We start from the raw sequence: 24,306 nt of genomic DNA on the forward strand, positions 1-24,306 counted from the left end.
TTGGGCTTCAAGTTCTCAGAGCGTTGTTCTCCAAGTTCTCGGACGTTGACGCTTTAACGTCGCTCAGACGACGTCGTTCTCCAAGTCTGGGCTTCGCTCGGTCGTTGACACTTCAACGTCGCTCAGACGCATCGTTATGTTGGATTTTTTTTATTTTATTTTTTGGGTAAAATTAGGGCAGAATGCCCAGAAGGAAAGGAAAAAGAAAACAGAAAAAAAAAAATTTTAGGGGACAATAATATGATTTTTGGGAGGCAATAATATGAGTATAATGGGAAAAATTGATCACCGTAATCAATTTTTTTTTTTTGGTTTTTGGCAAAATTGGGGCAGAATGCCCAGAAGGAAAGAAAAAATAAAACAGAAAAAAAAAAATTTAGGGGGCAATAATATGATTATTGGGGGATAATAATATGAGTATTAGCCTACTAGGGGGCAATAATATAATTACAGGGTATTATTAGGGGGCAATAAAATCAAACGCCGGAATCCAGTCATCAGTCCGGTACAATAATATGATTATTGGGGGACAATAATATTTTTATTGGGGAGCAATAATATGATTACTGGGCATTATTATGGGGCAATAAAATCAGACACCGGAATCCGGTCACCGGTCGCCGGAGATCGCGGCCGGCCATTGGTCACCGGAGCACAGCAAGGTGGAGGATGACTTCTCTCTCTAAGTGAGAAAGAAGGAGAGGGTAAAAAAGTCTCAAAAATAAATAAAAAGAATGAAAAAAGAATTAATTGGGTATTAGGGAAATAATCTCTTAGAGTGTTTTGGGTAAATGGGTTAAAAAACAATTGGTGGAACAAGTGGACAATTTTTAAGCTGAAATTGGGAAAATGATCATTTCCCCAACTTATTATTTCTTGATTAATGAAGTTGCTTAATACAAAGCGGGACATTGAGTTAAAACCTGTGATTCTACATCAACAGTTTCTACAAAATACATGTCTGCAAGCACCTATGAGCAAGATTGTTCTACTGACTACTCAATTACTTTGATATAACAGTAACATACAGAAAAGATAACTCAAATACAACAAAACATAATTACCAAAATCACAACTTATGGGCTTGAATAAATTGTTTGGGGGCTTGAATGAGTGTTGTAGCTCCAACACGTGAGATTCCATTAAATTCTATTCGTAATGCAAACATAAATAGTACTGCCATTTTCCATGTTTGGTTTCTTTCTACCAAGAACAAAAGAAACAAAAGCTTTTGGGAGATACTTCAGCGGGAGCTAATTTCCATTAATCTTAAATATGAGTTTTGCAATATACATTCAACACCCAATTGCTTTCATGCCACAATAGATGTTAAAGAAATATTACAACTGAGCATGGCTTCACCTAATCATGCACATAAACATTTACAACAGGAAACTATCTAAACCAAATTCACTATATCTCAACTATTAAAACTGTAGTGCTAACTTCTAAAACCAGGCGTGCCACGTTGGATCCATCATGCACAAGTTCCTCGGAGTCAAGGCTGCTTCCACTAACTCAGTCACTCCACGCTGAACCGACTGTGGTGGTTCCATGGCATTCTCCTCCTGTATGTAGGATAAGACGTGATCATTTGGGCCATATGAACTAGCAATTAACTCCAGATTGTAAATGGAAAAGATAAAAAAAAGAAGCTCGAAACGTATTATTCTTAAGTTTGAAACTGAACAGATCATAACTGAATTTAACATATGCGCACCCGACTATCATAAACTTCTTTTTTTAAGAACCTATATCTGTCCTTCCAAGCTTTTATTATGCTGTCGGGCAAGCAATTAGCAAGTAACGTGAGAGCTTTATGTCATCATATGATAGGACTGGCTTACCTCTTCAGAGAAGTACTGTGGGGCAATTCCATTGATCCGGTTAATCACGTGCTCAACATTGTTGATGACCTTCTGCTTGAAATCAGCTGGGTTCATACTACCCCCTCCGGAAAAGGGGGCCATAGGCATCCCAAGTGGTCTCCTCCAAGACCAAGACAGAAGCTCATCGCGGAAAAACATAGCCAACTGATGCCATAGATGCTGACTTTGCTGCAATACAAAAAAGTTGGAGTTTAGGCTAAAATTACACCATGTCTTGTTTCAAAACGTGTTATTAATATTATCACTTTACTAATAGAACTTCCAAGAAAAACTCACTTTGGGTGAAACAACAGCCTGTGCTGCTGCACACATTGCAGACACAATGAGGCCTTCCACTCCAAAATGGGAGAAGAAAGATTGCATATTCCTCGTAAGACGGAAAGGCACTGGTTCATTAAATTCGATCATTCCATTTGCATCATATGCAGGATGAAAATCAGTTTGAAATATTTTTCCTGTGTTCTTGGCAAATAATATTTTGTTTGGCGACCTCCCCCCAATTTGCAACATGAGGGACATGAAACTCGAGAGGGCTAACTGGATGGCAAACTGCTTTTTGAAAGCCCACATATGGTTGCCACTTGGTAGAGTCTTGTACATGTACTGGGAAAAGATCCCGTCCGTTACAAGATTTCTTGTGATGTCATTATAAGCTTGGAGGCGAAGGTCTATAACAGCTTCTGGTGAGATTTGGCCAGATATAGCTTGGTTTAACTGCTCCTTGAAATAGGTGATGGGAAGATCTGCCTCCTTGTCATTCCTTGCACAATGGTTCTCATACACCTCAAGGAAGGTGCTGTACATCAAATCATCTTCTACCATACGGACCTGGGAATACAGCAATAATTAGTTTTAACACACCTAATCCTGCTTTGCAGTGTTTAAGCGTAGCAGCGTAATTTAAATCACACAAGTACACTTTTGCACTGACTGTTTTCACCCCTCCCCCGCCTCACAAAAAGAGAATATATTATCGATAGAGAAGAGACAAACCTGTGACCAAACAGGTATAATGATTGGAGTGTGAATGCATATGTGGCGTCGCCTTGATTCCTTGTGCTTATCAAACATCTGGTTCATCACACGGAAAAGCTGCAATATTCGTTCATCACTTCTTGCATTAGGGGTCAAAGATGTCTGGACAATAAAATGACGCTGAGATCCATCAGAACCAATAAGAGTCAAGCGCCGGAAACTGCTTCCATGCCTTCGTACAATAGGTATATCAGCTCCAACCCTATCCAACTTCACGGTATGGTCGGGTGCAATTTCCTGTAATCATTGCAATCAGGTTTTATTAAGAAGATGCATTGAGAAGCATATTAGTTAAGAGGTATGACAAACATTTAACACCAATTGTTCTTCTAGTGGTGCTTTCTGACCCCATTTGACCCAATGGCACAAGAACACAAAAGTCAGGTGTATCATAATAATTAAACTACAAAGCCAGCATCCCAATGACAGCAGAAAAGAATAAACGATGATTTAATTACCTGATCACTGAAGTACTGTCCCGGAACCTCAACATCCACAACATGAAAGTCACGCAACACCCTGCTTTCCTCTTCCAGCTTCAAAACCGCTGGAAACCTGTCTTCAACATTGCTCTGGAGGACATTTTTCCAATGTTTTAACCGCTCAGTCAACTCAGAGAGGGTCGACGGAAAAGTAGGAGTGCTCCCAGGATCAAGATCACGCTCGAAATCTTGTTTGTACTCTCTCACAAAATCAACGTGCTTATTTACAGCATCTGCTGAAAAGCAAGCTCGGCAAACACCAGAAAGCTCCTTCTTAAGAGATTGGGGAACCTCAGCTGTGGTCGCCGTTGGATACTTGTAACAACGGTGGAGCAGTGCATTAACCACCGCTAGAAGTCTCTCTTCGGGCAAAGTGACAAACCTTGAACCAATTTCAGTGAGCAGACTCTGCATCCAAAAAGAGAACACACACACACTTAAATATGCGTCATCAAGATGAGAAAACAATTATTTCTGAAACATTTCACCTGTGAAATTCTTTAGACCAAAAAAAAAAAATATATATATATATATATATGGGTATAGCATGTACGGGCAGCTGCTTGGTGCCAAAAAAAAAAGTATGAGCAATTGTCTGAAAAGAAAATTATGCTATGTCATGTACACTCAAATATCACTTTTGATTGAGGCATGAATTAACACAGGTGGTTCAGAATTCAGAGGCCCACTTGGAGACATGGAGCATCTTGTTTGATTCTTGAACTCTAAGATTGTATTACGAATAAACGCTGTTCTTGTCTCTGTTTAACTCATCTTGGTTTGCTTTTGATCAGTTTTTGATAATCGAAAAATAAAGCCTTAAAATTGCTATATAAAAGCAAAAAGTCTGAAACAGAAACCATCACCTCAAGTTCAGTAGCCAAATTAGTATGTTTGCTTCTAAGAGCCTCCATTATATCCTTGGCAGCATCAAAAGCACTGGCAGCAGAAGGTAGGGAACCGAAAGCACCATTACGTCTTAATGCATTCTGACCACCATCATTGATGATTGAAGCACCTTGTTGCTCATTCCCTGGATGCATGCTGCTCTCAACACCTGTAGACCTTTCAGATTCTTGCCCGTGAGAGTTTCCACCGTCATGAGAACCAATACCCCCACCAGACTGAGCAGCTTGGTGAACTTGATTGTCCGAGGATAAACCACTATGACCTTGTACTCTAGCATTCCCATCAGCTAAGCCAATTGAACCAGCAGTGGCAACAGTGGCACTTTGCTGCATTCTTTGAGCCATTGCCATCCTACTACCGAGTTCAGTTTTATTTGCAACATCACGCCGTTCAAGCAAATATGTGCGAAGCCAATAATATAGGGCCTGAGCTTTTGAATGTCAGCATTCTGTTGGGTGAAATAATATGATAAATTTTTCCTTTTACAAATGTATTACGACATTTACCTGGGGATACACAGTTGCGATTTTAAGTAGGACCAGTTTGCAATGGGGAGCTTCTGTCCTTTGCAAAGAAAGTAAGAGTTGTGGAATCCAAGAAAGCCAGACCCAGTGGGGAATTTGGTCAAGATATTTATCAAAAGCCCTCCCAACAGGTTCATTAGGAGTATCAAAGCTGAGAAGATATAGAACACGAGCTAGATGGCTTCTTGAGTTAGATATGCCAAATTTAATGCCTTGAAGAAAGCAGCTCACAGCATATTCCAGCCAAATCTCTTCATGCATTTCTCTGTAAGCCTGTGCAAAACAGAGCAAATAACAGAAGTCATGAGTCATAACTAACGAGTAACCATTACTATGAATTGCAACAAAAGCACATAATAGGAAATACCATGTCACAATAATTTCCCCAGCTTATCCATCCTTTAGGCAAATTCTTGAACAGGCTGATGGCATTAGAGTAGGAATGATTAGCACCTTCAGAGTCATTCAGCTTTAACAAGAAATCCCCCTTAAGACGAAATATTTCTGCCTTATGTTTCACTGGAAAATACTCTAGGTTAGTGCTGTTAATTAGATTGAGACCACTGGTAAGCTCTCCCTTCATCTCCAGATAAGCTTTTGCTTGTTCTCTTATCTTAACAAAGGCCTCCTGCACACATAGAAAGAGGGATGAGAAGCCAGTATCTAGGAAAAAGGGGGCGAGAAACAAAAGAAAACTACTGAAACAAAATGCCCTCCAGATGGTTCAAGATGATGACCCAAAATAATGACAGTTCTGTTCAGGCTTGTATTATGCACAAATTAAAGGCCCAACAGACCTGTTCTTTTTTTATTTTATTTTCCCTGTGGGTGTGACGCAATGATGCTGTCTTTCTGAACCAACATAACATATTTATAGTATTTAATACCTGCACTTCCATGGTTGAATGGCCATACATCTTTTCAAGTATTGTCACACAAACATCATAAAGGCCCTGCTTACGACCAATGCGAGCAAGCTTATTGACATTCCATGCTTTGTCACGATAACCAAGGTGATGAAGTTGAGGATTCGTAGTTGTAAAATCTTTGAATGCATCTATGACTGCATTATACATTTCATTTCTCCATTGTAGCAAATCATACCAAACCGACATGTTATCCCAATCATTAGGAGTTCTGAGTCTCCAAGTTTCAAGGATGTCTTTGAGGTCAGCGTAAAGATTTCCATGCACACCAACCACAGAGTTCGCAGCAAGTTTGTTTCCGTTGGCAATATCCACAAGTATTCTTGATGATTCTTGAACTTCAACCAGCTGTTGGAATTGCTGCAACAACGGAATCCTGGAATGAACAGACATCTGTGGCAACTGCCACCAATGTTCTAAAGCAAGATCAACACCTTTCCCCACAACGTTCTCAGCATCCCCAACACCATTTGCATTTTTATCATGGAGAGCAAAAAATGCTTGAACAAGCCGAAGTTTTGGAGTTTCTTCCACCTGAGCCTTTGGAATTACAACATCCTTCATAAATGCCCAATCAGGCAATTTCCAAAGACTGTCGAGTAGTATTTCGTAATTCTCAATACTCTTGCCAAAGTCTACCAATGCATCCCATTGGCTAAGTTGACCAGCACAGTGCAGCCATTGTTCTTCCCAGAGACACATCTCAGCTTTTGGTACAGTGTTGTTATATGTGCCTTGAGTTGCCTTAACCATTGCTTGGTAAAAGAGGCTTTGAGCACGCTGCCAATAACCATGCTGAACTAGAGAAAGCCCGGCTCTAGTCTCTGCAGTGATTGATCTTTTCTTCCACAACCCACACCTCATATCTTCTTCATTGAGCAAACGATAAAGTTCAGCAAGCGACTCGGAGCACTTTGTATCATTTGTGAACAACATGACGTGACTCTCCAGCAGTGCTAATGCTATATGCCATGCATTGTAAGTTTTCCCAATATATTTAATGAGCTCACTTGGCATCCGAGGTTGAGGATGGCTCAACTGAAGCCCTTCCAGAAGTGCTTGCACAACATTTGGTCTACTGCCTTGCTGCTTTTTATGATAATCTTTAGAGAGGAGAGTAATCATTGGTTTAGCTAATGCTACCTGCTCTTCCTTGTGTAAGGTTACCCAGACAATGGGGAACACCAACACCCACAAATGATATGCAACATTTGCATCCATATGAGCAAGCTCTCTCAGTGGAATAATGAGATCAGCCACCTAGACATTACATTTAACCCCAACAAAAAATCTGTCAGAAATTTTTTATTTGAGTGGAAAACTAGAACTAGTTTTTATTTTTAGAAACAGCTTCTATTGACTAAAAATGAAATTTAAGCACAATTATTTAAAAACAGTGTTTGAAATTCAGTCATTATAGAGGTGATGCAGTATTACCTTAAGTTTACTCATTTCATTCAAAAACTGTGCATGCTTGCGAACAAGAATATCAAATGTTAATGGAGCATCTTCTGAACCCTCTGGAACATCAGTACCCTGGTGCTGCATCCCAGAAGCATCTGGAGAACCTGAAATCAGCAGTGGTGCCACCTTCGCTGAATTTGGAGCAAGTGTAATGGCCTTATCCTCGACTAGGATTGCTAAAAGAAGATCAAGGCCCTGTTTGAGCCAGAAGACATCACTCAAAGCTTCCCAGTCCTGAAGGTGAATAATGTACTGAAGCCTAGCAAACAATGATTTCCCAAGAGATTCATGGTAAAGTGAGAAAAATTTCATCCTAGATTCAGGATCTCTTGCTCGTAGACCAAGCATGAATTGCCTTTCCACCTTCTGAAACACCTCTTGACGCAATGATAGGGGATATCTGGATGTCAAAGAAATCATTTAATTAAAACTATTATCCAAGTATTATAAAAATGACCCGACTTTTATTACTTACTTATTTGAATCGGCACATAATCCATATAGAAGCTCAAGATATTTACTGTCCCACTCGTCCAGAGCATCTGAGAAGTTTTGCTTATCAACTAGTGAAAGCTTCTGAAGAAAGGAAACTATTTCTTTTGGAGTGAGAAAAGCACTTGATGAGACTGATGTGCCTGGCTTTCCAAAGTCATCTTCAATCCACCCTTTTATTACATCTAGTATGCATAGAAGCACACTAGAATCAGTACCTTTCTCAGATAGCAGACTATTTAATATTTGAGTAACCGATCTTTTGCACTCAGTAACAAGCATGACCCTTTCATTAATAAGTTTCAGCACAGATTTCAGATTAGAAATCACTGCTCCAGCATCGGCACCTTGACGAGAAGAAGAGACCGCAGAATCCATATCTTTCTGGCCCTGAAATGGACAATAAGTGTTGCTATATTTAATTCAATAAAAAGGTGGAAAACATGATACTGAGACATCAGACAATACAGCAAGCAAAAATGTACATTGAAAAGATATAGGAGTATCATGCACATGAAGTATCAATTCATCCGAGACACCCAAATGTTACTACAAGGACTACACACTAACAGTGAGCCAATGCCCACCCTAGTAGACAAAATCCATCAGTGCTGCATGACATTACAAGAGTCCTTTATACATAGAGTGCAGCCTGAACTAGATTAATGTGTCATTGTTCTAAATGAAGCCTCAGTAATCAGTGCCTCACTATAGCAAATGCTATCAAACTTATGTAAAGTTTGCCAGACACATACAGTCGCGACTACCACTCTACAACACATGTTTGTATTTTTCTAATGTAACTATGATCAAAGATGATAAGTATGCAGAAATTAATACCTTTCTAAGTAAAATCATTTATCAGATCCTAGGCTATGACTTTATTGCGACTACTTATATCACCAGCTCATAAAACCCACTGGCCCTGTTTATCAACTTGACCACTACAACTCTATCCCCCTCCCTGTGCCTAAGCTAAGATGGAAAGGAAAAGAAGAGGGATGTCACAGTTGAAACAGATAATATGTACCAACAAAACAGAAGCCTAACACGAAGGAACATCAAATGAACATAATAAACAGAACAGCCCAGCTATCATATAAGAAATCAACAGCAAAGCAACGAGTATACCAAGAAAACTACAAAGAAAAATGGAACAGAATAAAGATTCCATCAAACTTCATGAAGCAGAAAAGAGATAAATGTAATTTCATCCAAAAGACGCAGTAGTTAATGAAGCACAAAAGAGATAAACAATGAGAAACAGATGCATACTTGTCTCACATGAGAACCAGATGATGATGGCCCCATTTCTCTTGCCAGGCGCTGAAGAATACGAACCAAGATGGTAGGATCAATGAAGTTACTCTGCACCTCTGTCAAGGTTCTAATCACAAGCAGGACAAAACTAACTGAATTAACATTGCTCTCTTCACCAGGTGTTTGAGGAGTTGGAACTGTATTCATGTGCTTTTGTATTAGTTCATCAACCTTCTGATATAGTAGTTTCACATCAGGGGGAGTGGTAGCTGCTTCCAGAGGAAAAGCAACAAAGACCATTTTCAACATGGAGCACAATGACTTTCCAGCATCTAACAGTTTCAACTTGAAACACGGTTCAAGAATCTGGCAAAGAAAAGCCCACAGAACCAAAGTGAGGTACAAGTTTAAGTTGTATCACGCGTTGTAAGAAAAAGAAAAACAGAGCATTCGTTAGATACCTGGGAAATCTGGTTAAGGTTGTTTCTGATGAAGAGATGCGGCTGCTTCTCTAGAACCTTGTTCATCACATCCAACCCCTGTGCCAGGGCAGTGGAAGGGTCCTTGGAAGGAGGCTGAATGCTGCTCAGCAGCTTCTCAAGATAATTGAATTTAACATTGGCAGTTGGCCACACCTCCAAAGCTTGTGAAAGTAGCTCCAGAGCTTGTTTGTACATGGTACTTGCTTCCTTGTCCTTAGGCTCTATGACCAATGCAACCTGTTTCCAAGATCAAGAAAGTTGTAGAACAATAAACCATCACATGAATGTATCATGAAAACCCCTGTTGCAGGGTGCTAGGTGAGGTGCAGAACTACAAACAAGGCTGGGTGATGTATGTCACTCTCAACATCAGTCAACTATTGATTGCTTGTTCAGTTATATAAAAATACTGAAATGTTTGCTTAATTGATTTAAACCCTATAGGCTGAAAAGAAAAGCAAAATTGAACACAATTGATTCAAATATATAAAGTAAATAATATCCAACCGTAAGAGAAGTTAGCATTGGCTTTTTCAACCCATAACTTCCGAGGAAGGACGTTCAAGAGGCATAACATAACAAACAAGGGTACACATACTGTATGTCAAGCTCAACATCAGTCAACTACTGACTGCTTGTTCAGCTAAACCCCTGTTGCAGGGTGCTGGGTGAGGTGCAGAACTACAACAAGGGTACACATAATGTATGTCAAGCTCAACATCAGTCAACTATTGACTGCTTGTTCAGTTATATAAAAATACTGAAACGTTTGCATAATTGATTTAAACCCTAAAGGCTGAAAAGAAAAGCAAAATTGAACACAATTGATTCAAATATATTAAGTAAATAATATCCAACTGTAAGAGAAGTTAGCATTGGCTTTTTCATCCCATAACTTCTGAGGAAGGACTTTGAAGAGGCATAACATAACAAATAACTTCAGGATTCAATAAATGAAGTTTTGAATACCAAAAGTTAGTTTTAAAACAAGAGACATCAAAACAAAGGTTGAAAAAAATGACTTACCCTTATAAGGAAATTGATTATCATTTCTTCCATAGCAGCATTTGGCTTGAATTCTTCATCAGGTTGGCTAGCAGATCCTGGGGTCTCAATGTTAGGAATTGATGATGCACCACCAGGTGACATTACACAGAGGGATTGAAGACCAGGTTCAACTTTGACACGTTTCGTTGAATCTTCAGGAAATGTAGACCCATCCACAGAGCGCTTAATATCAGCACTAGAAGGGCCGGGATTAAATTCAGTGATCTGATTGGTGCCATCACTATCAGCTACCACTTTCATTTCATTTTGTCGTTGTCTTTCCCAGCCAACCACCAAACCAGCAAGTTCAATTGCAAGACGCCTGTTCTCGGCAGTGGTGTTGTAAGGCAATCCAAGGCGACTGAGAGAATTGACCATCTGAGGTACAAATTGAGCTCTGCAGCTATAAAAGAGATCTGAATGGCGCACAATAAGCTGGAAAATGTGAATCAGATTAGGAACTGAGTGGCCTTCCTCAACCAGAATTTTTTTCGTGTACCGTATCCAAATTGGCATACGAATATCTCCAAGAGGCAACCTTCGGGGCAGTGCTGGCATTAGTATATCGAGGGCCTGCTTGACCAGCATTTTATTCTCTGGCTGGCAAGTTCTCAGCAGTGCAACAAAAACCTGGAAACCATGGGACAAAGTAACTAAAGGAGGAACAAGAGTTATGTCCATATTAGGGAAGTCTGTATGTACATGCTAGTGCATTCTCCTTTTGTCTTTTTGTAAGAATAAAGCACAACAACGCGACAAGATGTCCACTAGTAATGCCAACTACAATGTCTACATTCCAACTCCATAAGAACAGCAGTATATAATAGAAAATATGGCATTATGGCTTGGAATTAGAGTAGTGATGTGATTTTCACTCTCCACAGTCCACATGCAAAAGGGCTGTTTGTTTGTAAATCACAAATAACAGGAATCTTCCACATGGAAGACACCAAATAATATAAATCTAGAAACAGTAACATTAATGCCAATAAGACACTGCCAATAGGACAATCAAACATCAATCTAGAAATAGTTGCATTAATGCCAATCAGATGGTAACTGCCGACAGGACACTAGAAAATATCATGCACTTCCTCTGCCATACCTGTAGTATGATTTTTTCTGGGGCTTGATAGGCCTCCAAGAAGTGACAAACATTTACAAATGCCCACTGTTTACTGGCACTATCTTCACGTTTGAGATGATTCCAACCAAATTTGATCAGTTCTTTCCTATGATGGACAAGGTCATTCTGCAGATACTTGAGCAGCAAAGTGGCAAGCTGCAAAAGTTCTATTCTCAACGGCTCGTCGTATTCAGCAGAAACCTACAAAGGTATGGAATAAATGAGATCAATGAAATATGTACTTAAAAGTCTAGTCAAAAGTATTTTAACAAAAAATTATAAACAGAAGTTAGGAGAAAACATTTAATGGCACTGGAAACTCTTGGGTTTCAGAAACGAATACCTCTTCTGGAGGATCAAGAAGTTTGTCAACAATTGTTTTCACAATAGCCGGGTCTACAACTTCCCAACTTTGATCATTTTGGAAGGCATGAGCAAGCATTGGAAGAATAAGCATTTGCATAATAACCACCAAGTGATCATGACCAAGTTGTTTCGATTGGAAAAGACTCAAAAAATGCAAGAGAAGTGCCTTTTTAAAGTTCGGTGGATAACCTTCTGCAACCTGAAAAAAAAAAAACAAAAAGATGATCCTTTTTGACAAACAGTCAACCTAAGTAGAATAACTGAGAAAAAAGAAACGAAAACCCATAAAATACCTCAATGATATAGTACTCCTTCAGAAATGTATAATCAATTCGAGAATGAAACAAGAAGATGGTGAGTATATCAAAGAGAACATTCACTTCTGTTTTCTCATGGCGTAAATAATTCAAGAAGCATTTGACAAGCCATTTGCTTTCTTTAACCTGCAATTTAAAATCATTAGGGAAAATTGATCAAAAGACAGCAGATCAATTGATCCAGACAAAAAGTAAAGAATCACTTTGGTGAAAATAAAAACAAAATGCTAAGAACAGGCCGACAGTGTGTTAGTTCATACTAGAACAAACTTCTGCAGCATGCAGTCAACAATCCAAATAACGTATAACACCCCGCAAACCGCAAGATATATTACTACAAAACTAAGAGAAAAGATAAAGGGTTTCTTCCCCTGTTTTGACACCCAATCAACAACCAATAAAAGGGACGGCATAAAACTTACCTGCACTAAGTCCAGCTCCTGTTCATTCTGCAAACGAGATAGTCTTGCATGTGACTTCCAAACAAGAACCAAGGTTTCAAACACATTGCGATTACTCTGTAGCCAGCCAGGTATCAATTTGACTAAAGTTTTAACAAGTGCAAGTCCCCGAAAATAAGCATCTGAAGTTGCACCAGCTTGTGCAGATGGTGGGTTCGAACTATCAGGTGGAGGCTTAGCAAGACCTTCGTCACCCAACAAAGCTGGAGGTGGAGTTGATGACCCCGAAGCCATCCCTACATCATAGTTTGGCAAAAACTCAGGAAAGGCATTTGCAAGTATTTTCTGTGGCGATTTAGCAAGTTCATCTCTCAATGGCTGGCCGGCATCCGAGCGGATTATATACATAAACCTAGGTTGGATGAGCAAAGAGAAGTAAATATATGTATATTATATGTATAGTACAGAACTGAATGATAAAAAGTAAAGAAAAAATTATTCAATACATTGAGCATGTCCACAATTCAGGTATCCCTTGGTCAGTATTGAACATGAATCCATGAGATCCCATGGCCACCAATCATTGAATAAATCAAATTGTTGGCATTCAAACTTGTTTCACATCCCAAAAAAAAGAATGGCCTTTGTTTTATTTTTTGGAATGTTGAATTCTGATCCAACCATTGATTGTCATTGTATATGGTCACTAAGAGATTAAAATTATATATACATATATCTGTGTGTGTGTGTATCTCACATTGGAATATTACCTCCTGAAGTACTTTGGTTCACTTAATCGCGCAAGAAAATAATCGATAGCAAGACTTGCATAGCGATTCAAAAACTTTGTAAGTGGAAGACGATACGGACTATTAATCTCGCTGTATACTTGTCCGGGGAGAAGAGCTCCTTCCAATTCAATGGTCAAAGTTACAAGTTCATCAAGAAATTTTGAAGCAGCCATAGGAAGAAGGTGAAAAAGCTCAATGATAGCTGAAATTAACAGAAATTGACACAATATTGTCAGTAATTATGCATACTAGTAAATGAAAAATCAATAAACACAAGTAGACTGAAAGTACTTTACCAGCTGCAATTTTTGGTTCTTCACCGGCCTTCCATGATTTCTGACTTTGTGCAAGTTTTTCAGGTTCTAACCATTTCTTTAGGTGTTCTAGCAACTTGCCACCAAGGGTAACATTAAACCAATTAGACAGAAGCTCTAGAAGCCGGGCCAGACCTTGCAGAAGAGGCATGCTCAGATTCTTTGTATGTGCCAAGTTGACCAAAATAGGCCTAAGGCTGCTCTGAAGAAGCTCTTTTGGCATCCTCTGCTGATTTATAACCTGAACAGCAACATAGTAGAGTACATTTTATTATGAGAAATGTGGTATGAGTACATTAAAAATCCAAAATATTTCCAGTGAAAACCGAAGTAAGGGAAGGGGAACTAAATAGGTCAATGATAATATGAAAATAGTCCTCCATGAAACATTCACACATGACTCAGCTGGACAAAGGAAAAATGCCAAACCAGATGAGTAACATCACCGAGTCAATGGGCCAAGGCATAACCTAAAATAATACCCAAAACGGGAGGCCCACACTCAAATATGAAATGTATATTAATCATCAATATAAAGTAAGACAATGAAAAAGAAAAACTTGATGGACTGACTAATGAAAAAAGAGCTCAACACGACCTGTCGTAAGCCTTCCTTAGCCACAGCAACGATTTCAGGGGTTCGACATGTCAAAGATTTGAAAAACATGGAAATGATCTTTGCACGCAATTCAGCATGATTTTGAGTTTTGAAATCTGCCCATGCCATTGTAGTACAGAGTAACTCGATGCAAGCTGTTCGAAGCTTATTTAGTGATGTGGCCACTTTTGGGTTCATAAACTTCACAACCCATACAGTTTCATCAGCCTCAGCTATTTGCAATGCTTCTTGCAGAAAGTTAACCAAATCCTGAGTAAGCTTGAGAAGAGGTGGCCTCAAGGCCAAGCAGAAGTTTAAAGCAGTAACTGTTCCCACCTATATACACCATCAGATCAAGTCAGAGAAAATTAAAAATTCAAAAATTAAAAATAACTACCAACGAACATAAACATAGATTACCTGTTGATCTACAGTTTTTGATCGGAGCGGACGCACCAAAAGAGGCTGAAGCAAAGGTTGATACAAAGGCTCAAGCAACTCAGATACCTCACTACCAGTTCTACTAGCCAAAAGTGCCAAACATGACTGCACATTCTTCCTCACAATAACAGATGCATTGGGATTAAACAACTCTGAAGAAAGGAAATCAACTACTCCTTGAAAACTTTGCCGGCGAGGTTCACTATTTGCTTCGTCAACATTATTAACTACACGAAGAACCTGTGTAAGCACCTGACTGGTCTCTTCTTGCTCCTTGCTAGCATAAGTAGGAAGCCTTTTAAGAACATATACCAAACCGCGAACAATTCTTACTTGGAAAAGGCACAAAGTCTCAACAGTGACCTTCCCAACCAAAGCACCAAGTCCCATAACACCTCCCATCTGTGCTTGCCAGGTTGTTCCATAGCAACAATGCAATAGACGGGGCAGAAGTTGCTCAAAAACAGGGATGCGAACACTTGGAGGTGGAGAGTATACAGGATTTAATGATGGACTAGAGACCATCATTGGAGTACCAGGGCCTCTTGACATCAGCACATCAGCATGCTTCGAGCGAGCAAGAAAAAGAAGTGTTTCGCAGAAAACATTTAAAGCGCTAAGTGCAGCTTTAGCGTGGAGTCTGTTTTCATCCGCTAGAACATCAACTAAAGCATCTAAAAATATTAGAGGATCCAACTCTTTGAGGTTTGAAGAAGAACTATTCTTTGACCTGGAACTGGAACCAATATTGACATTTGAAGAAAGCATAGGACCACCAAGTGCAGCAGTGGAAACTGAAGTGCTACTTGAGGATGAGTCAATATGAAACATCATTGCAAAATGGCGGCAGACATTGACAACAAAGTCATCCTTGGGGTCATGGAAGTCAGGATCCACACTGGCAGCAATAACAGTCATCAACAGAATCTTGAAAACAGACTTTTCAGCCAAAAGTTGTGTCTTCGTCTTTACGCCTAAGTCAGCCTGCAATTATGCATACATTTGTTACACTATAGTACTGTATTCCTTTTGGGGTTATCTCAAAACATGAATTCATTAGGAAAAAAATAAAAGCACAGTTAACAATATAGAGGCTATAGCATAGAAATTGGAACAAAATAAAACCCATTCAGTTTCCATAAAGATAAGACCAAGTAATCCAACGTGCGGTCATTTACATGGTGTACAGAAGCAAAGGTATTGTAAACTTATAACAAATCATTGATACCCAAATAGGTATCATAATGCATATTGTTCACTCATGCTTTATGTAAATCAACAAAAAGCAATAAACAATAGAGTTGAATGCAAGCATCTAGGGTTCCTCGAACAATGTTATATCTCACACTGGGTAAATCTTTAACCCTTCTCCCTCTTACTAAGATATTGTTCACTAATGTGTTACGTAAATCAACGAAAGGCAATAAGAGACTGAGTGTAAACACTAACAGAGCCATATTCAGCGCTTCACAAAGTGATAAGATTAAACCAAACCAACCTTTATGTCTGAAGTTTCTGGCCGCTGCCAGGAAGAATCAACTGCAGAAACTAATAATGTTGACAACTGACTAGGTGTGCATCCATCATCAGTAACCTTTTCTGGCAAATTAAGCTGAGATGATAAGCAAACACGAAGAAACTTCAAAGCCTGCCTTCGATAAAATGTATCAATTCCACCATTTTTGTTCATAACAGCTACCACAGCAAGATTAATGCATCGATCCAATGGCACCAAAAATGGGGTTGCAGGCTCAAATGTAAGAATCACACGGAGTCCATGCTCTGGATTCTCCTTGCACTCGAGGGCAAGGGGCTCTTTGAGAAAACGCCTATTACGACCACCCAACTTCCCCAGGAGTTGCAACGCTTTCGCTCCCCAAGGATAGGGGGCAGGCCTCAAGTGAGACCATAGGGCTAAAATCACCTCAGACATGACATTAGCCATGCTAGGTTCCAAGAAATCAGGATTTAAACTGTCTACCCAAAACTCAAGTGTTCTTAAACCTAAGCTCACAAGATCATCACTTCCTTTAAGACATAAAACAAGAGGCTTCATAAGACGGGGAAGGTGCGGTAACAACGAGCTCAAGCGTGCAGGCAAGGTTAAGCACAATTCCAGCAAAAGATCCTTCATATCTTCCCCAGCTGGACCCTCAAGCATCATCAACAGCATATTAAGACAAGGTTGTAACATAGGAATCAAATCCCTCAGAAGAAGCTCAAATTTGCATACTGCAAGCGCTCGAAAGGTGGTGCGGAGAAGTTGCATGTAACCAAGAGGCTTTTCAACTTCAGTAGCATTTTTCATGCAGACTTCCATTATAATAGGCACGTGAGGTTGCAAAATACGTTCAAACTCTTGAGGCGCTTTTGAAACTGCACCAAAAATGAAGCGAAAGAGATGCAAGACCAGTTTTGCTGCAGGTGTATCTGGATACTTTAAGACATCAAGTTTACTGTTCACAAGATAAGTAACCAAAACATCTGCAAAAGGCTTGTATACTTTAGGGGCTTGCAAAAGCGTAGAGAATATGTGAACCAATTGAGTGTTGTTAATCATGGACTCGAAAAGCTCGGGCATACACAGTGAGAACATGTCCATTAAATCTCTAGGTTCCATGATAGCTAGAATCTGGGAAAAGAGTTGCATCATTTCCCTCTCTTCATCCTTCTCCTTGAAGAGCGCTAAGCAATGCACCCCACTCTTCAAAACACCAGAAGCCTTCCGGACCTATGCAATGCCAAAGTCAGACATAGGGAATCAAACCAAAAACCAAATTCAACATCTCAAGAGTTGTATTACCTCATCTTCTCGCATTCCTTTAAATGCTTGTGGTGCCGGTAAACTGGATGAAGGGGAAACAAGCACCTGTGGGTGCGTTCCATGCGTAGAAGGAGAAACCTTAAACCATCAGAAATGTCACATAAGATAATAAATGTCAATTAAATTCATGACAAACTATTTAACCGTAATATTAGTACCTGTGAGCGAGGTAAATGCGCATGTGTGATACTCCATATGATGGTCTTCATTCCTGACAAGATCACACATTTCTTATAAGTATCATTATGATACATAACTAAAGATATAGTAAAGGGAAATGAGAATGTGGATCAATTACCCATGACTAATGTCTTTATCAGATGCTTACAATCATTGACCTCCTTGGAATGTTCCACAGTGACCTGCACATTCAAAACTGCCTGCAACCAAATTATTGACACTATTAAAAATTTAAACATATGTCAAAGTAAGAAACTGCTGCAGTTTACAATAAGAGGATATGATCAAGCAATTAAAAAATGAATAGATAGAAAAGCAACAAAAACTTGAAGCACGTATATCAACTTTCAAGCTATTTAATGAAGACAACATACTCTATTGTCTTCCAAACCAAATGTAATAGCCATGTAAAGTTCATATTAAAGACATCACTGAAGGATTTTACATTCCATGATCAACAGAACAATTAAGACCATTGACTGACTGGCTCCTCAATGATAAACCATACTAAACACCATCTTTTCAATCTTATGGAAGTGTAATGTACGCAAGAATCTGGAATGGTACTGCAAAGGAAAAGAACTAAAGCAAACTTTTGAAGACCCACTATGTACTTCAAAGTGTGACTCCGCTTAACCATAAGAAAGATCCAGATGTTCAAACTAGAAAAACACAATAAATCTGACAACATCACAACAGTAAAATTGAATAAATCCTGAAACCAGACATATAATTACATGCAAATCAACCTCCCCAATTTCCTGGACTCAAACAGCATATAAACAGCCGGTCAGACAAAATCATTAAATCACCATTTACTTAGATACTATAAACAAAAGCGAAGTATTTTTGGAGCTTTACCACTATGCAGTGAATGATAGAATACTGTTTACCAACAAAAATATTACACAAAAGAACCTTTAACATAAAAAAATGAAAGAAAAAAATAGAAAAGAGTGGAGAAGTGCCACACAACATTAAAAAAAGCAACTGGAAACCATAAGACCGTCTAACACAAAATAATAATAATAAATAAATTTGTCAAAACACCAACCTGCACAGGGAGCTCAAGCTTGGACCTTAGAGTAGCACGATCCTTTCCCTCCTCAGCCTCCTCCAACAGCTATGAGAAATTATACAGACATCAGTGTTCATAAATAAAATTAAAATAAACAAATAAAAACAATCATGACCTGTAGCATTTGGATAAGAAAATGCAAATAACCTCACAATTCAATAGCCTCATAATGACACTCAATTAACTTCCAACCCGCTATAGACTCTTTCAATAAATTGTGAAAAAAAAAAAAATTCCACCATGAGCTCCAAACAATATGAGATGCCACACAAAAATTGGCAAACAAACTATACTCAAACACTGTGTGTGTGTGTGTGCGTGTTGGTTCACATCAAACAGATAATATCACCTCTGCGAACCTAACTGGACAACAATCAAAGACTACCTGAGGAATAGTACGCTTGAAAGTACTGAATTTCCCAACAAAAGCATCCAATATACGCCCCTACAAAGAAACAAATTATTTTTATTAGCTAGAGAAAAAGAGAATTGATGAACTATACCAGTTCAGATCATAGCAAAAGCTTTAGACTGTAACTCAGACCAATAGAATCCGTGCTTCATCCATAGATGGCTGGTCAACACCTTTCTCAAATATTGGTTCCACCTACGTCCATAAAAATATACAGGAAATGAATACAAAAACTAGTAAAGTCTCTTGAAGAATACGAGTTTGTATATGCACCAGATTCAGCATTAAGCGGGCACAAGTAGTATGAATGCTCAAGGACAATGAAGCATCATGCATGTTGCTCGAGAACAAGTATATGATCCGCGATAACTGCAGCACAATTGCGCAAGTTTGTTAGTGTAGGACGGGAGAATCACTGATGAGAAAAGCAGGAAAATATCAATTATTTTTTCAGTTGAAGGGGCAAACACACAAAAAAGAAACTACAAATTGCACGTCTAGCAACCCCAGCACTATGTGAGAGTGAGTGAGAGAGAGAGAGAGAGAGAGAGAGAGAGAGCCCAGCCCAAAAGGATTATTATTAGTTATTTAAGCAACCAAATAACCATGAAATTTGAATACTGAAAAAAAAGAAGGAAAAAGTGCCAAATTAGGCACTGCACAATAAAAAGAGAACCAAATCCTGTTGAGCAAAATGCTTGAATTGCAGTACAGACAATGACGCTAAAAACAGACTGATTTTGAATTAGACACCAGATAGAATACCTGTGCCAAGGAAAGGTCCGCTCGAACATGATGAACAATCTCTGCAAGTAGACTATATGCCAAAGGCCTCAATGTCTCAAAGCAGGCTCGACCAGTTCCGACCAGAACCCTGAAAAGATCAGTAATAAAAAGAGTTTCATAAATTAATCAGACCAGATATTAGCCATAATAACATTCTTACTTCCGTTCAAAAGTAAGCATCAGATGGAATAATATTCTTATTTGCATCTGAAAGTACATATCAGACATAATAGCTAGTTAAAATGTGGGATGAACAGTACAATGGCTCAATGTGACATGCAGTTATCACAAAAATCAAAGATGTAATAATCCTGAGCAAACTACAAGCAAATACAAGTCGGTAGCCCATTTTATGTTTATTGTGTGGTTATATGTGTCATCCGATCAATATCACATATATAAATTTCAAGAGAACCTGTTCCAGAAAGTGTATCCAAAACAAGCCGTGACTATAAAATAATTCATCACAAAAGCTTATCACAGAACACCAGAGTGAACAAATAAATAACAATGATCGGTGGTTGCAGTACCTTATGTATGAACATTTTCACCATTCTCATTACTAATACATTCAACAACTTTTTAACTTTCTTATATCTTAGCATGAAATCCACAAGACCACATTCGAAAAAGTTTAAAGATTATTCTAACCTCATGGCAACCAACATGAACTAGGTGGGCATAAACGGTACCATAAAATCAAAAGAGAACTTATATGCAAGTCATTGGTCAAATGCTCTTTCACATTCTTCTGTGTTTTGGCAGCCATATATGTATGCACAGCACATAGTGCTTAAAATTTCTAACAGGAGATATGACAGAGGAAATAAACCCTTCCTGGTTCCAAAAACATGTTTAAAGGCTACTAACAAGAATATATTTTCCTCATTGTATAAGGATGACATTGATCCATGATTTGCCCCAGTAAAAGTCGTAATAAGATTGAATCAACAGTATCACCTTTCTTCCAATAGTGTGTCAATCAGCGGAAATAAGCCCCTCTTGAAATCTGTTCCAAGAACATGTTTTAGAGCTACTAACAATTCCTGCAATCAACAAAAGATCTATGTTGCAGACTTACGCTCAGAAAAGAAGAAAAGGACTAGTAGAGAAAATGAGTCGAGATACAAAAAAATTTACCTTTCTAATTGATACAGAGTCTGAACATGTAACTAGCAAATTGACTATGCTTTTACATATGCTTTCTTCATGCTGCCTGATATAATCGGCAAAGCTCTTCAACAGGTATGTCAGAAACGAAACAGTCTGCAGTAACAGGAAACAAACTAGTAAAGAACTAAGAAAGAAAACAATGAGGTAACAAAAAGAATAGGTGTGTGAGGAACTGCAGATGAATCAACAATACCACACTCAGAGAACAGTTAATAGATACAGAAACGGATAAATAACAGCTGCTTACCTTCACCTGTGCACCCTTCAACTCAGTGAAATGAGTCTTCAAGTGCGGAGGAACAGATTCGGGACCACGGACAGATATAGCAGCAACCATCTTAGGCAACAGATTAGGAATATTGGTCTGGACAAGTCGACTATACAACTGAAACAAAAACATGACCACCAGGGGACTCTCGGTAATTATCTTGAAGGAACAGGTACTGGGGTTAAGCTTCCCGCCCGCAGTATAAGAACTACTACCACCACTTAATGACTGATCCAAAGAAGTATCCATAGACTTAATATCTTCCCCAACCACAGGCGCCGCACCTTTCTCTTCTTTGACAAAGAAGAAATGATTAACAGTTGCCTCAAAATTGCTGTAGATTTTGCAGACAAAGTCCAAAAATGGCTGAACTTCATTTTCCAGCGTGGGCCTGAAGTTCCTGAGGAGGTCAAAGATTATACGAATACATATCAATCCATTCTCCTCATTGTCAGTGGTTAGTACTTGCATTGCAACTTTCAGGAGGTCCTGGACGAAAGGGCGGAGCACTTCAGTGTGAGGGAGACGATTAAGAACCTCCACCACTATATTCCGGAGCTTGTGTTCCGGATTGTCAGTCATCTGTGGCGTTGTAATTTGCAGAAGAATCACCGAGAACGCCCGAAAGTAGCATTTTAGAAAATTCAAGTACTCCGCAGTGTGCGCTATCTCTAGGCTGTCCCGAACCTCCATTGCCATCTGCAGCCTCATCTGAATTGCTGTTTCTCAAACAAGAAACAACAATCATATCAGCGACTCGGCAATTGATCGAAGAATTTAGTTCAAAATTTATAGCTCCGCTCCATAAAATTAAACCGAAATCTCGAACTGTATGCTTAGAAATCGAAAGAAACAGAGAAAGAGAAAGAGAGCTTACGGAGGTCGGGCTCGACGAGACGCCGAGAGTGTTGATTGAAGTCCTGAACGGGACTCATGGTTAGTAGAACAACCAGGAAACCCTAGCTTTTCAGGAAAACGCTCCAAAATCGAATTCTCTGATTTCAGAGTCGAAATGCTTCTGTAAATTCCCTTCTTCTTCCCTTCTACCTCAAGCAGCAGTACAAGCAACCGGAGTTGCCACTGCTCATGAGGCCACGGCTGAAACGGAAGGGATCATATGGTTTGTGAAAAGACGAACCAGAGGCGAAGAAATTAGGGTTTTGGGGACGAGTTAGGTTATATTTACGGTCACTCTCAGGTGCCTGAGGACTCGAAGAATTGGGGGGAATTGAGGTCTTTGTTATTCTACTTCTACTGATCAAAACGAGTTTGGGGACGAAGGCCCTTTTATAGTCGCGAGTGGCGAAGCGGCCCAAAGACTGGACCGGATTTATGGGCTTTAGGGTCCGATTGAAGCTCTATTTGCACTCCACTCCTTGCTCATCAGTCATCACACACACCCATGGATGAGTTTAATCAGTTGCTATAAAAAGTCTCTACTTGCTGACATAGTGAGAAAGCTGTGTTTTTGGTAATTATATTTCGTTGTAATCGAGTTATCTTTCCGGTATGTCATCGCTATATCACCGTTATGTCAAAGCAATGGAGTAGCCAATAGTGCACTATTTGATAATTGGTGCTTGTTTGAATACATGTATTTTATAGACTCCTGATATCATTTCGGGACGTACTCTAAATGCTTATTGTAATCAGGAGTTTAGCCTCAATGTCTCCCTCTTGTATTCGGCAGTTTAGACTATATAGATACCTTTCTACTATGAGGTTAAAACATTTTACCCTGGTCTTTTACTCTTTCATAATTGTCAAAAAAATAAATGGGGATAGCTTGGAATCTTAGCTCTCGAAGTTGGATTTATCATCTTGTCTTCTCTAATTGAATTTCAAACCCCTTTATAGAGTTTTGATCCCAGTGCAAACAGAAACTTTTTGATCCTAGAATGCAATTTCATGCGGTCGTTTCATCAAAAGAATTCATTCAAAGCAAAACTGTATTAATTCGAGGTTTTTATGAAAAGAGGTCACCAGAAGACAATCAATTTTTATGCTCAAATCCTAAAGTTTTTTGGACTTATAATAGTAATCTTTTCGGACAGTTGGAGTATTGTAGTTTATAGCACCTTAAATGCAATTAATTAATTAACACAAAAGCCAGATCGATCCTAGTGTTTTTGACAATATGAATCTATTTGCTCCCTGAATTGCCAATATATCACCACTCTAAAATCAAATCATTAACCCAACATACAGAGAACCATGATATCCCTGAATATTGAAATGTATAATAAGAAACATGTAATATAAATATAGAAACAAAATGATTAGTAGATGGATACAAATTGTTTCAATTAATACCAAACTAAATTACGAGGTTCGAAAAATTATGTTATATCGGTGATTCTAGATGGTAATCAAACACGAAACCATTACAATCACCGAGGTTGTTGTTCATTGGAAATTATGAGAATTATCAAATTAGATGAAGCAAGTAGCTAGCTAGCAAAAACATCGAGTAGAGATTAGACTGAAAGAAGAAAAGTATTTGTTGTGAATTTACACAACCGATTCAAGATTAACTATTATAACTGTAGATAAAATGCATCACTAATAACTGTTTCTTTTTTCCAAACCTCGTTGGTATTGAAGAAAAAAAAAAGTAATCTAATTATAATTGCAGTTAAAATTCAGTTTACCTTGAATCAATGGCCGAAACGTGAACAAGACATGAAACTTTGATGATCGATCGATGAGGGAACCGTAATA

At 38.8% G+C, this 24,306-nt stretch overlaps 1 protein-coding gene across 2 annotated transcripts; it reads right to left on the reverse strand.

The window, feature by feature from the left end:
- Window positions 1-1,229: 1,229 nt before the first annotated feature.
- LOC112186188 (transformation/transcription domain-associated protein) lies at window positions 1,230-22,849 on the reverse strand. 2 transcript variants are annotated; one of them, XM_024324542.2, is made up of 35 exons: window positions 22,463-22,849; window positions 21,565-22,304; window positions 21,285-21,410; window positions 21,105-21,190; window positions 20,124-20,232; window positions 19,632-19,727; window positions 19,491-19,553; window positions 19,332-19,391; window positions 18,923-18,991; window positions 17,987-18,068; window positions 17,847-17,899; window positions 17,668-17,766; window positions 16,363-17,595; window positions 14,844-15,848; window positions 14,424-14,759; window positions 13,808-14,066; window positions 13,491-13,713; window positions 12,742-13,132; window positions 12,296-12,445; window positions 11,980-12,201; window positions 11,616-11,837; window positions 10,490-11,140; window positions 9,443-9,700; window positions 8,997-9,347; window positions 7,705-8,111; window positions 7,203-7,629; window positions 5,727-7,025; window positions 5,207-5,467; window positions 4,822-5,112; window positions 4,273-4,740; window positions 3,383-3,814; window positions 2,883-3,161; window positions 2,166-2,717; window positions 1,848-2,057; window positions 1,230-1,568 (listed from the first exon to the last, which is right to left on the reverse strand). In XM_024324542.2, exons 1-35 carry the CDS (start codon window positions 22,518-22,520, stop codon window positions 1,449-1,451), a joined length of 11,688 nt encoding a protein of 3,895 aa, XP_024180310.1. In that variant the 5' UTR covers window positions 22,521-22,849; the 3' UTR covers window positions 1,230-1,448. The 2 variants fall into 2 exon arrangements, with proteins under 2 accessions (XP_024180310.1, XP_024180311.1); XM_024324543.2 differs by having other exon boundaries at window positions 1,427-1,568; window positions 17,668-17,733.
- Between the last annotated feature and the right edge of the window lie 1,457 nt (window positions 22,850-24,306).

This window comes from Rosa chinensis, chromosome 2 (assembly GCF_002994745.2).
Source record: "Rosa chinensis cultivar Old Blush chromosome 2, RchiOBHm-V2, whole genome shotgun sequence".
In the NCBI taxonomy this organism is placed as follows: Eukaryota; Viridiplantae; Streptophyta; class Magnoliopsida; order Rosales; family Rosaceae; genus Rosa; species Rosa chinensis.

What these genes read in the sequence shown, in the direction of transcription:
- LOC112186188 (XM_024324542.2), bottom strand. Translation starts at nt 22,520, where the DNA reads ATGAGTCCCGTTCAGGACTTCAATCAACACTCTCGGCGTCTCGTCGAG. An exon ending in ATGAAGCACGGATTCTATTG is followed by an intron (nt 19,392 to 19,490) that starts GTCTGAGTTACA and finishes GTTTCTTTGTAG; the next exon opens with GGGCGTATATTGGATGCTTT. An exon ending in TTATACCTGTTTGGTCACAG is followed by an intron (nt 2,718 to 2,882) that starts GTTTGTCTCTTC and finishes CTGTATTCCCAG; the next exon opens with GTCCGTATGGTAGAAGATGA.